At 45.3% G+C, this 13141-nt stretch overlaps 1 protein-coding gene across 2 annotated transcripts in view; it reads right to left on the bottom strand.

The window, feature by feature from the left end:
- Positions 1-268: 268 nt before the first annotated feature.
- Positions 269-13141, bottom strand: part of KRT222 (keratin 222) — a 31180-nt gene continuing 18307 nt past the window's right edge. For both annotated transcript variants that reach the window (XM_048517281.1, XM_048517282.1), the window contains exons 5-6: positions 11913-12021; positions 269-2493 (exon numbers count right to left, since the gene is read on the bottom strand). In XM_048517281.1, the coding sequence (XP_048373238.1) occupies positions 2280-2493; positions 11913-12021 (323 nt within the window). In that variant the 3' untranslated portion in view covers positions 269-2279. The remainder of the gene's footprint in view (positions 2494-11912; positions 12022-13141) is intronic.

The raw sequence follows: 13141 nt of genomic DNA on the forward strand, positions 1-13141 counted from the left end.
CAGACTTACGTAGGCAAACGCATATTTTATTATTGTGTCTTTCAGCATGTCAGGATGTGATGAGTGTGTGGTCTGTCCTTGGGAGGTGGCTGCCGGCTGCTTCTGGCTTTCTGCCTGGGATGGGGATTTTCGCTTGTAGGTTATCTCTACTTGCCTGTGGGAAACTATGCTTTGTTTATTCTGTATTGCTTTGAGTATTGGCTTTGTTTATTCTGTATTGCCGGGAATGTGATATGCCACTGTGTAAAATCTTCTATCAGAGGTCTGAGGCTCTCAGACCTCGCATTGCCTGTATCCGACTATGATTGCCTGCACAATAAAGAACTGAGAACGGTTACTTTGGCCTGGACTTTGCTAGTTCATTACACAGCAGAAGAAAAAGGCTAGCGGTTGCACAAGGACTCCTTAAATTGGATGCCCTCAGCCTCACCTCTTCAGACAGCATATGGCAAATATGCTGGCGCTATTTTTCTCACTTTTGTGGACTGCTGTTAAGCCCCACCCTTTTCCTTACCCATGCAAAGAGGGACTAGAATGGCATTTAATTAGGAACTAAATTAGTCTTTAAGGTGCCACAGGTCCCTGTTTTTTCCTCTGCAATCCACTTTTTTACCAGTAATGGCCAGCTTTCTAGAGCATCTGTACTTTGCTTTTGTTTTTGTGTTTTGCTCAGGGACAAGATGTTAGATGTGTTTGTGCATAGGTGTGTTTGTGGTACCTGAAATGACTTGATGGAGCAAGTATTATTCTAGCTTCTCTCTTGTCACTTTAGCATTAACAAGATGATATACATGTAAGATTACAGCTTCATTTTATAGCCCTTTTTATCCTGTTCGTCTGACTGCAAATGTATTTCCAGTTGTAATGGTGATAGATCCTGTGATATAGGCACACAGAGCATAACTCAATATTGTGTATTCAAAAAACCTTTATCCTTGTTGTGTAATAATTACAAAAATGCAGCCATGACCCTGGATCTGTTGAAATCAAGGGTTTAGACACTGGCTTCAAGAAAATTAGAATTTCAACTTACTGGAACAAGAAATACACAATATTCAGAAGTAAGGATTTGCTAAACCAGTAAAGAAAGAATGTTATATACCCTGCACCTTCAGCAAAAAGAATGAAAAGCCTAATAAACAAATATGAGAAATCTACTTCCATTTTGAACAAATATGTGAAATCTGCTTCCATTTTGAAACAAATATATTTGAATATAGTCAAATTTATATTTGAAGGAAATCTTTCACTTGCTATAATTGAAAGTTAGAACGAAAGAGCTCACAAGAAATATATTAGTTAGCTAATTTCATATGACCCGTATCTGGCATATGGAATTTCTGGTAGAAATATTCTCATGTTTTCTAGAGGGTTTTCCAGAAAACAAGAATTCTGACATACTCACAAAAGTGAAGCCGGTTAGAGCCCCTTGTAGTAGGTTAAGAGTGTTGGCAAGATTTCTTGAATCATTCAAGAGTAAGCCCTGTTGGCCAGCTAGAAGAATTTGGTAATTCGGACATTAGTAGTACAGATATTTTATGGACAAAGAACTTTTGCTTCACCCTCAAATGGTGTATGTCACTGTGAGATTGCTAGTACCATTACATGGCAAAGTATGAATTAAACTGGCTTTTAAGGAAGCCTTGGGAAATATTTATGTCATTTTTCATTTGTTAGAATTCTCCTGTGGTGCTGCGCTGATTGCCGATCAGTCAGTTTGTACATGTGAAAGAAACAATGTGACCTTAAACTGTTTTTTAACAAAAACGTGTTCTTCAAGGGGGCCACTGTCCCATCATATGTGATGAGAATTGCCCTTTGAAGCACTGGTATGACTTTACCACTTGCCAACCATTGTCAGCCATTTGGTGTATTAATTTTGATGATGGTGCAAGCAGGCATCCGTCAGAATAGTACTAGAATGTATCCTTTAAAATGAAAGTATTTAGTTCAGCAGAGATAAATTTCTCCCCATTAGATTCTCAAATGCTTTTTAAAATTCCAAAAGTAAATAAATATTGGGAGGAAAATAAACAAAAACAAAATATATAAACAGACATATAATAATAATCTAATAAGAATTCTGGGTCTCAGTGTAAGATCTTTAACCTTCTCTTGGATCTCTAAAATAATTACTAGTTATAGGAATATATATTAGCTGATAGCATTTACTCTTAACTTTGACAGATATGAGGCAGTCATGAAGTCCATTTATGTTCTTCCTAACATTTATTTCTGAGATCCATCCATAAATAATCTTTGGGAAGTTCAATGCCGATTTAGGTTTTGATGGATGGGATACTGCAGGACCGCCTCATTACTAATCTTACTTCAATATCAGGCAGGCTTTTCTGTTTAGTCTGTAAACAACCTTCATCTGTTGCTGCTAGGTGGAGATCAAAGCGCAAAGAAACAGATTTTTTCCTTAAGCGAGGGTTGTCCTTAAAGAAAGAGCCTTCCCATTCTTTAATTACTTCATCCACTTTTTCAGTCCTGAAAGAAATCAAACATTACATACAGGAATTAATGTAAAGCATGTGCTCGAGGTAAGCTTTTTATTAAGTAATGAAAAAATTACATGCCCTGACCACACACGGAGATACATTTAATAAACCAAAGCAGCAGTACTGTGCAGAACTTCAATTGTTTGTATTCACTAGAAGGGTTGCACGGAGCCTTAAGCACGAGTGTGTGTTTTGTGACTGCACATATAAAGCCAGTGCACAAAAATGGTGCATATGTGCATTCCACTGAACATATAGGGGGCGTGGGTTTTGTAGATGTATTCCTAGAGATGGACAACTTCTAAAAATTTTGAAGCCCAGGACAAAACACCCCACATTATTTTCTGGAAAAGAATTGAAATACTGATAAAAATGAATTATATGCAAGCAGTTGAATCCAGCAGTGTGTTTCCCCATGTGAACGGAGCACAACTTTCTCACTTCTCCCCTTCCAGTTTTTTTTAAAGTTAAACCATGTGAGGGAAGTACATGCTGTAATGTTTTAAAAAAATAGAATACTGGATAAAAAGTAACTTTATACCATTAAAAACAGAAAATCTTTCAATAACGTGTTGCCATCATATATATTATATAGGCTATTGATTGTGGACAAAATTAATCACATTTAAACAATAAACTCTATAATTACTATTTTGTTTAAGACTACAGGACACCCAGGTATTATTGTTTAATGCTACGTGTTTACCTTTACACTCTGCCTCCCTTAAGAAAGACTTCTCCCCCCCAGGTTTGTGCGGAAAGGTGCGATGGAAAGCAGAAATGAGGGCAGGGGCGTCAATATTTTCGGAATAGACCCATTGATTATACCCAGAGGAATATCCCACCCAAGAGACTAAATATTGCAAGCGTTTGCGATTAAAACGAGAGTCCAGGATGGCGTCAATTTCGTAATGCTTGTGGCCATCAATTATAGTCGGCGGGGGTCTCTCCGGCGGGTCGTGCCAGGCATCGGAAACGGGACCCTCCTTGAGCAAACTGGAATGGAAGACAGGATGGATATTACTTAGAGAATTAGGCAAGTCCAATCGGGCAGTGACATCATTAATCCCTTTAGTAATCCTAACACCTCCCCCGAATCTTTTGCCCCGTTTTGAAAATTTATACGCGTCTCTGAGATTTTTGGTAGACAAATACGCCCAGAAGCCCACACGTAAAGGGAAATCCGGCGGTGCTTATCCCGCTTGAAGTTTTTTCAGGAAGTCTTTAGCCTGCTGTAAAGGCGGTCTGGACCCGTTTTGCCACCCCTCGGCCAGAGATAGAAATCCACTGTTGGAACTCCGGAGGATTCAGCTTGCTCCGCGGATGATAGTTGTGGCTTAGCGGAGAGGAAGGATCGACCAGACACAATTTCCGAAGGGGTTTTTGTACTGCCTATGAACGCCGCATTGTTATTATAGGCGTATTCTGCAAAAGCGAATTAAACCACGCACCAATTGTCTTGGTGATAGTTGGTGTAACAAGCGTAAATACTGCTCCAGGGAGTTCTGTTAAGATTTCTCTCCAGACTCACCGTCTCACTTTTGAGCGGCATTGGTAGTAGGCGGCAACTGCCGGGGCGAAATGACCCCAACAAGCCCAGGAAAGCTTTCCAGAACTTTGAAATGAATTAGGGGCCAGCGATGGGAGATACCACCTTGAGAAGGCAGAGGTGTAGGCGATAAATGTAATTAGCTGAGATCGAACAGACAGCTAACTTAGGGGCCGGAGGGGATGGAAGCACATGGGATGAAATGGGCTTGTTTAGAAAATAAGTCCACCACCACCCACAAGAACCCGTGTTGCCTTGACTTTCTGGCAAATCCGTTAATAAAATCCATGGAGATGACTTCCCAGAGGCGGGGAGGCCACCGGGAGAGGCTTCCAACAGACGCATGGGGAGTTTTCCGGGAGCGGATTTGGCTTCCGCACAAACAAGAGCAACCTTTGATATATGTCTCAATGTCTTTAGCCGTAAAATTCGTGCGCCACCAAAAGTGTTGGCAATGGGACCCAAATGCAGAAGAGTTTAAAGGAAGCCAAAATGTCCAGCCGAGCCGGGCATCCATGGCAGCGAGCCTCAAAGGAGACACCACCTGCTACGGAGGAGAGCCGCGTACCAACAATCCCCATGTAAAACACCACTTCTCCGAGGCATGGTGGAGTCACGCTTCCTCCGCTGGTGGCTCGCAGCCCCGCCCTCACTCAGAGTTCAAGTAGGAAAGGAAGGAGATCAGGCTGGGAGATGGGGCGGGGAAGAAGGAGGAGTGGGCGTCTGAGATCGGCGTGACAGCCAGCCCCAATTGGGAGGGAAGAGAACAGTCGCGCGGGATATCTGGTAAAGGCAGCTCCACCCCCCTCCCGAACGGTAGCGAGAGCGCATCAACCAGTTTATTGGTTTTCCCAGGGAAAAAAATGGACAGTGAGAAAGCGAGAAGAAATGCGGCCCAGCGGAGTTGTTTTGCAAGAACATCTTGAGGAGTGGAAAGGGCGGCCAAGATTCTTGTGATCCGACCCAAACTTGAAAGGGGTGTTTAGCCCCCTCTCCAGCCCAGTGGCGCCAGGTAGGAAAGATGCTACTTTGATGGCGCCCATGATCTCTTTATCCCCTACAGTCCAGTTGAGCTCAGCACCGGAGAATTTCCTTTGATAGAAGCCGAAAGCACAACGGAACCAGCCTATCATCTTTATTTCTCTGCAACAGGGCTGCACCAAAGCTTTGTCAGAGGCATCCACGATGAACCACAAAGGGAAGATCTGGGTCAGGGTGTTTTAGGATAGGTTAGGTAGTAAAGAAGCTGATTTTAAAAGTTGAAAGGCTGTCCTGACATTCTTTAGACCAGGAAAGGGGCCCGGGCTTGGCAGCCTGTGGATGCTTTACCCTGTGAGATGCGTAAAAGAGGTCTGTGAGTGCAGGAGAGTCAGTTCGAGCTACGAGATGGTGGGGTATAAAGAGTCACAATAGAAATTAGCAAAACCTAGGAAGATTGGAGTTCACCTTCCGATTGGTAGGGGAGGCGAGGCCATTGGAGGACTGCTTCAATCTTAGCAGGGATCCATTTTAGCCCCTCGAGGAGGAAGAGATCCGGTAGCAAATAGTCGAATAGAGGTTTGGGTGGAAACAACATTTAGAAAGTTTGGCAAAGAGGGAGTTGTTGAGCAAGCGTTTTAATGCTTCTGAACCAAGGCTTCCATGCTTTCTTCCATGGTTTGTGAATAAATTAAAACATCATCTAAGTATACCACTACTCCCCTTGTTATAATAAATCATGTAGAACTTACCGTTGATAAGGAGACCATACAAAGCTCGAGGGGGCCCCACTTAGCCAGCGAAGATGGCATTATTAAGTATTCATACTGTCAAATTTTGTGTTAAATGCAGGTCAGGAAATGTTCATAGCTAACTTCATAATCCTGAGCCCATAGTAGTAAGCTTCTCTTAAGTCCAACTTAGTAAAAAGCAGCGTCCCACTTGCCCAATGCATCCAAAGGGTCCTTGATTAATGGCAAAGGGTGTTATTTTATTGGACAGGAAACCGCATTGAGATACCTCGGTAATCCGTGCAGGAGAGCCTTGAGGCAGACCGATCCTTTTTTTTAACAAATAATGGCCACAGGAGACACAGCATGTGTGTGTGTTTGGTAGCTTCGTCATTATGAACCCACGAGCAAAAGGTTCTTGTCCTAAGAAGGCACGAAGTTCCTTCTCCTCATTAGGACTCATCGCGGTAGAATTCTACCCTTGGGCAGTTGAGCCCTGGCTGTATCTGATTTTGCCAGTCCAGTGTCTCTATGGAAGGTGGCAATTGGTCGCATTCTTGCTCCTGAAATACCACAATGGCTAAATCTTGGTAAGCCCGGTGGAATGCCGGTAGATTCGGGGAGCAATTGGAGCGTGCACGCTAGCCGTGAAACCAGGGGGGGGTATGTCATTAGGAGGTGAAGGATTTTCCCCAATTCATGTATGTTTCTCCACTAGGGGAGGGTCCAGTGAATTCTAAGATCCGTTCTTTCCAAATGAATTTTGGTTCTAATGCAACAGCAACAACCACGGCATGCCCAGGACTATGGAGTGTTTGGCCACCGGCGCCAGAATAAAACTAATTTTTTCTCCCAATGGTCGAAGCGCTTGGCTTGTGAGGAGGGACGATTTGCGCGTTTTGAACTGGGCGGTCCTTGACCCCGAGAGGAGCTGCCGATCCATTTGGGTTGAAGCGGTATGGAAGCTTGGCCAGGGGACTCCAGTCCTGGGTAGTCAAGTTCCTCCGCCACCTGGGGCCGCATTAAACAATGGGAGCACCCAGAATCTACAAGGAGCTGAGGCTATAATCACGAGTGTGCTTAAGCCAGGGGTTGGCCAGAAAGCGGCAGAATCGTAATGGGAGCGCTGCCTTCACATCACAGCATCTGGAGTCGAACCCATATCCATGGGGGGGGGGGGGCTGAAGAGAGGCAAACAGCTGCTTCCCCCTCTTCTGGGTGCGCCCGGTAACCGCCTTGGAAGCCCGAGCCGTTGAAGTGGCCCGGTTTTGCGTGGTGGTAGCTTGGCGAGATCCGGATGCCTAGCGGCCGGAAGCTGGTTAGCTTCTGTTTTACAAGGCAGTTGGCAGCTAGATGACCCGGTCCTCCCGCCAGTAAAGACACAATCCCAGGCGGCTGACGGCGGCTTCCGGAGGTGGTTTCGGTAGAGGCTGCTGGGCAGACTGCGAGTGCATAGCCCGGTGGTCGTAAATGCTTGGCCCGGGTTTTGGGCGTGGGCGGCCCCCGGCGCGGCGTAATCCAAGCGAGGGCATACTTGAGATCCCTAAGTTGAATCAATCCAGCAATAGTGCGGGGGGATCCGAATAAGGAACACCGTTTCAACGCAGTTTGCCCGTCGGCGGCATCCGAGAAGTATTCACATTTCATGCGCTCCAGGCCGCACTCAGGAGAGTCCGAGGCAGCCGCCCGCCTGAAATTCGCGAACCCAGAGCAGAATTCGGTAAAGGAAGGCGGTTGCCTTGCTGAATAGATTTGATAGTGCGGATGGCTTCATTTTTCCAGCACCGGATCTTGGAAGGCGGAGCCCTTAAGGCTTGGAGGAGCATGCAGAGCACCGTCGCGAAATATCCTCCCCTTGCAGATCAAAAGAGTCACAAACCAGTCGGCTGCCTCTCCATCCCTAAAGGCGGAACCCGATGTCCACGTATTTTTTCAGCGTTTCAGACCGGTACAAATGCGTCATAGTCCTCCCATGTGGGCATCGAGTTGTAGGATGAAAGTAGGGGAGTTTAGAAGCTGAGTCCCCACATGAAGCCGGGCAGGTATTGGAGGTCTGTAATATCCTCTCTCCACGGCCCTTGGCCACGCTGGGCCGGCGGTAGCGCATAAGGATTGAGGCAGCTGAGCGCCAGGGAGGGCGGAATCGGTGGAAGGTGGGGGGCACCAGCAGCCCGGCGCCGCTGGATGTTCTGGTGGTGAGACAGAGTCTTTGGAAGGTGGCGAATCGCAGGCGGTAGCAGGTCCCAGCAGCGTTAAGCCCCTCTGGCGTTGGCTGTACCAGTGACGAAGCGTGGAGACTCCAACCTGGGGGGGCATCTTGTCCTGCTGCTTCTTCAGCTCCCCTTTTCCAAGGCGGCTAAAGTCTCTTTCCTTGCGAGATCAAAGGCATCCTGAGTGCGCATGCAAAGCTGCTTTCTCCTGCGTTCCAGTTTTGCCAGTTCGAAATACCTCGGTTGAATAGCTGCGAAGGTTAGATTCACTTTCGCGATACAGCATGGCCTTAACGCTTCGGCGTTGGCAGCTCTAAGTCCAGTTTGGAGTGTTCCAGGACCTTATCATGGACTGATAGATTCTGCATATATTGCCGTTGCAGCTGGCGTCTTTGGCATGGTCCAATTGAGTTGGATTTCTTTCGCGGCTGCTGTTCCCGGTCTTTTGCAGGTTTTTCACGCTCTTGCTTACCGCGAAGCATGCTCCGTTCCTCTTCCCATAGCTGGCGTTCACGGGCCAGCCATGCTTCCTGGGCATCTCCGCCCAGTCGGCCCACTTCACTCATCCAGCTCTCTTTTGGCCAGGGAGGGAATAGATCCGGATGGGAAGGCAGGCTTTCTTCGGATTCCTCTTCATCAGAGATGTCACAGCACCTACGTGTCCACCGCGGCTGTCCGCGAGGCGCCTCAGGTGCAACTGCTAATCCGGGATCTAGGGGGGGGTCCCGATTCGGAAGCTTCGAAATACGGATACCTCCCAATCCCCGATACAGTCCGTGGTTTCAGCGGTGAAGGTCTTACAGGGCCGAGGGCCCCAGTTGCTATGCCGCGGTGGATTCTTAGGAGCATCCACCAGAAATCACGAGTCCAGGAATGGATTCAATGGACTCCCTGTGTTCGCCGCTATGAAAGGTGGCGTTCAGAGCCCCGTCCTCCTCCGTGACAGGTTGCATCTGAGGTTTGTAATCCACTGCGAGAAGCGGGCAGATATCCGATCCACAGGCTTCGATCCATAGACAAGCGCCCCAAGCGACTCATGCAAAAGTCCACATATGATGCGTCTCCAAAGATTCCCTACGTCCCCAGCGGAGTAAGGGGAAGACTTCGGTGTTGACGATACTAGGGCGGGGAAAAGAGTTACCAAAGCGAGACCCGTTCTCCCGCCCGGTTCCTCCAAATCCATAAAGGAAAGCTTCGGAGACCCTCTTTGGGGGCTACCGCGCACCTTCCACAGATTCAGGAATATTCAACCTCTCCATGCCCGAGACACCGAGAGGTCCGCTGCACTGGGAAGATAGATGAACTAGGTTTCCTGCCACAATGTAAGGAATTCCATAGAAGCAGAAATAAAAGGCTTTTTTTGGTGTAAAGACCCGTTTATTCCAGACATCCTAGAAAGCTCGCATTACCGCGGCGTGGCAGGAATTAAGAGTCTCCTTGCCAGAAGCACAGGTTATAACTCTGTCCATCCCATCCCCCCTCCCGGATTCCCATGGGAACGGAGTTCTCATCTCTCTCGCAGAGATAAGGTCTCCGCCAGAGTCTCCGCCGCAGATGCTGGCCCATCGCCCGGGTTATGGAATGCAGTCAAGGCCAGGCGGCTGTCCCGATCATCAACACCATTGAATCCTTTACAGTGTTTTAGTGAAGAAAATCGTGTCTTGGAAAAATTGAAGAATTGCTTGTTTGAATAGTATTTTTCTCTAATGTTCTATCCCCCCCCCACCTTCACATCAGTCTACATTCCTTTGAAAACCTCTTAAGACATTCTGTGTATTTTTCTTACATACTAAGAGGGATCCAACAGCTCAACAATTAACAATCTTAAATGCTTGTCTGTAAAATTATAATTCAGCGTTCCATGATATGAAATAGAATAAACTGTGAGAATCTGTTTTTACAGCCTTGTTTAGAGCCACAAGTACAGATAAATTCTATTGACGTAAGCATTATTTAATTACGCTTGTAATTAGTTTTTAGCCACACCCCATTTTGGTATTAATATTGCTAAATGCCTCCGTTTTCTGCATGTGGAACAAGCCTTTGAAGACCACATGCTGTTTATGTGAGTAGAAATAAGTACATCTATCCTATGGGCCCTATTTTGTCCAGAGGTGAGACAGATACCGTTGGATTTTATGGTATCCCTGTTTCGATGAATACCTTTGACCAGGCTGTTGAAAGACTGCAATCATATTTTCTTTGCAAAATTCTTGGTGTTCCAAAATGTGTCATGCGATGTGATATGCCTAGAAGCATATCAAAGACTTTTAGCAAAAAAACCCTTGGCTGCTGACAATCAAGTTTTGGCTTTCATTGCACTATGTACCTAATAGCCTTACTGCACCCATCTCCCAGGTTGCTCACCCCACCAGCACATTTGCCAAATGTGCTGGCAGGTTGGGCAAACACACCAGCATGAGGTTGCGCTGGCTCCACTGAGCCATTTGGCCCCGCATCCCTTGGATGGGGCTATAAATGTGCTACCCTCGGCAAAATTCTACAGGAAATTCCAGAAAATTCCTCTTGCAGCTAGACTATACCCTTGCGGCCAGCACCATTTAGAATTGGTGGCCCATGTTTTCCTGTACACATCATTCTGCTAGGTGATCCAGTCCAAGTTTATAACCCTTGCTTGGGAGTAAGAAATGGCCACTCTGATGAGCATAAGGTATTTTTTCTTATGGTTGCCCAATATAGTAGACTTATTTGCTAAGTTCTGCCAGCAAGCTGTGAGAAGTCGTGAATGTAATACATCACTCTCTGAATGCCTAAACATTGAATTTTATTGGTCTGATTTTATTGAACAAATATTTTATTTCATTGCAGCCTTTAATATTCCAATGAAGGTCTTGAATGAATTTGATTTGGGGTTGTGCCTTACTCTTGGAATGACCTCCCCCATGAGTTTCACCTGGTACCTACCTTTCCTTTAGGTGCCAGACTCCCAATGCAGAGACTGGGCCCACCTCTGGAGCTGGCACAAAGGGCAAATATGCCGGCGGAGGGGTACCCGAGCAGGCGCTGCGTGGCTCTGTGGTGCCCAATCTGGAACCTGCTATCCTTCCCTAGTAGCTGGCAGAAAAAGCTTCACCAGCATGGTGGAAGGTGTTTCAGGGGCAGACCAGGGGGTGGAACTGACCTTGGTCAGCTTCCACTGCCCACCCAGGCCCTGTGCCCCAACAGAGCTGGCCTTGGAGATATGCCGCTTTTTTCATGGCGTATGCTTTAACCCCGATGGGGGATTTTTGCCAGCAGGTGTTTTTTATTTTATTTTTATTTTTGGGCTTCCCTTCCTTGGTGATCTCTGATCCAGCTATCATGCTTAGCTTCTGAGATTTGACTAGTTCGGGCAATACTATGCTACTTTTCCTCCCAGGCTTTTAATTAAAGGGTTTTATATCTTTTAGCCATTTTATGGTGTGCTTGTGGCCTAAGATTTTTTTAAATCTGTATCATTTTAGTTCGCTCAGTGTTCATGTTATACTACATTTTATGACCTAGCTTATTTTTAGTGGCTGTGCTTAAATGGTTTCATTTTATTGTTTTAATTGTAAGCTGCCTTGGGCAGGTCTCTGGAAAGGTGGCATTATTTTCTAAGTAAATAATTTCAAGTGTATCTACACTCAGTAGTTTTTATCCATGCCTGAAAAATGATTCAGTGAGAAGGGGCACTTTTTCTTCAGGCAGCTGGCAAACCTAGAGGCAAGATGATGCAGTAGCTTCAGGCAAAAGGCTTTTGGTCATTGTCAAAATTATAATGGACTTATGCAGTAAGGTACGTGCAAGAGAAATTCCTGATACATTATGAAGTGTCATGTCAATGAGTTAGAAATGGAAATTTAGAATTGGTCTCACAAGCAATAAAACATTCAAGGTTGGACTTAAATAATGATTCCTTATGACTTATATATGCTCTGCTTTGCTGTTTTTTACTTACTGTATCTTGCCATGAGCTTCTGCACGCTCCTTCACAGCACCTCCATTTAAGACTGCTTGCTTGGTCAGTATTTCTACTTTTTCAATCTCATGCTTCTTTAGCTCGCTAGCTGTATAAATGAAAATAAACCCCAAAGTATTAGATTTCTTCCCACTTAGCAACAACAGACTAAATTACCAAATAAGATATGTCACATGACTTGTTCTGCTTTATCCAGTGTTCAAATGGTTCATCCAAGAATCACTTGTATTCTTGTGGTTTTTTTCTTTGCCCTGAGGCTCTGGTACAAAAGAACTGTGACATGTAGATGTGTGTATCCCCACCCACAGCCCTTGTGAAAATTCAATTAAACCTTGAAAGAAAGAGAATTGAGGAGAAGGAGGAGGTTCTTAATTTTTTCACCATAACTATTTTTGTTCAAAATGCACCACCCTCAAGACCTATTCCTCTTCCTAAGATTGTCAACCTTGAGGTAGAACTTGGGGATCTCATGGTATTACAACTAATCCCCAGATGGCTGGTGTGATAGACTGCAGAGAAAAGTATGATTTTACAAGTGCAGGTCTGTCAGGAACCATTACTGTTTACATCCAGAGTGAGGCATAAAGTCCCAGGAACAGGGAAGCCACTTGATTGGCTGAGGCAACCTGCACTCTGATTAAGTAAAAGATTTTATGACACTGAGAGGGAAAAGGATGGAGCACTGTGGAGGACAATCTGAGAGGTTTGGGGAGTTTGAAGTTCCTGAAGTAAAGAACTATTAGACTTTGCTGTGACAAAACATAATAACTCTGAGGAAAGTAGAGGTGGTCAATGTGTGATTCTGGCTTGCCTTACTGTGTGACATCCCTGTGTGCTCTGGTGGAAAGCAAATATACACAGACTAGGAAAACTGGTGGTTGGGTTATTGAGGAGCCCAAGCTGAGGAGCCACATATATATAATTAGTCAGGGATACATCTTCCAGAAAGAGGGAAGAAGAATCCTAAAGATCAGTTAATCTGCTCTATGGGGTTTTGCTTTATTTTCTTCTAAGGAGAATGTTTTTGTTTATTTTGGGGGTTCTATTTCTGAGGGCTGAGTGACAGTACTGAAGAAAATGTATCAAGCTTGATAGAACCCAGTGTTGATATCCATTAGCCAGAATATGATCTAAACAAACTGAGAACTAAGTAACGACGCCATCTTTAGAACTTCTGAATTTACCATCTACATTTACTGAAAGTGAAC

This window comes from Sphaerodactylus townsendi, linkage group LG15 (genome assembly GCF_021028975.2).
Source record: "Sphaerodactylus townsendi isolate TG3544 linkage group LG15, MPM_Stown_v2.3, whole genome shotgun sequence".
In the NCBI taxonomy this organism is placed as follows: domain Eukaryota; kingdom Metazoa; phylum Chordata; class Lepidosauria; order Squamata; family Sphaerodactylidae; genus Sphaerodactylus; species Sphaerodactylus townsendi.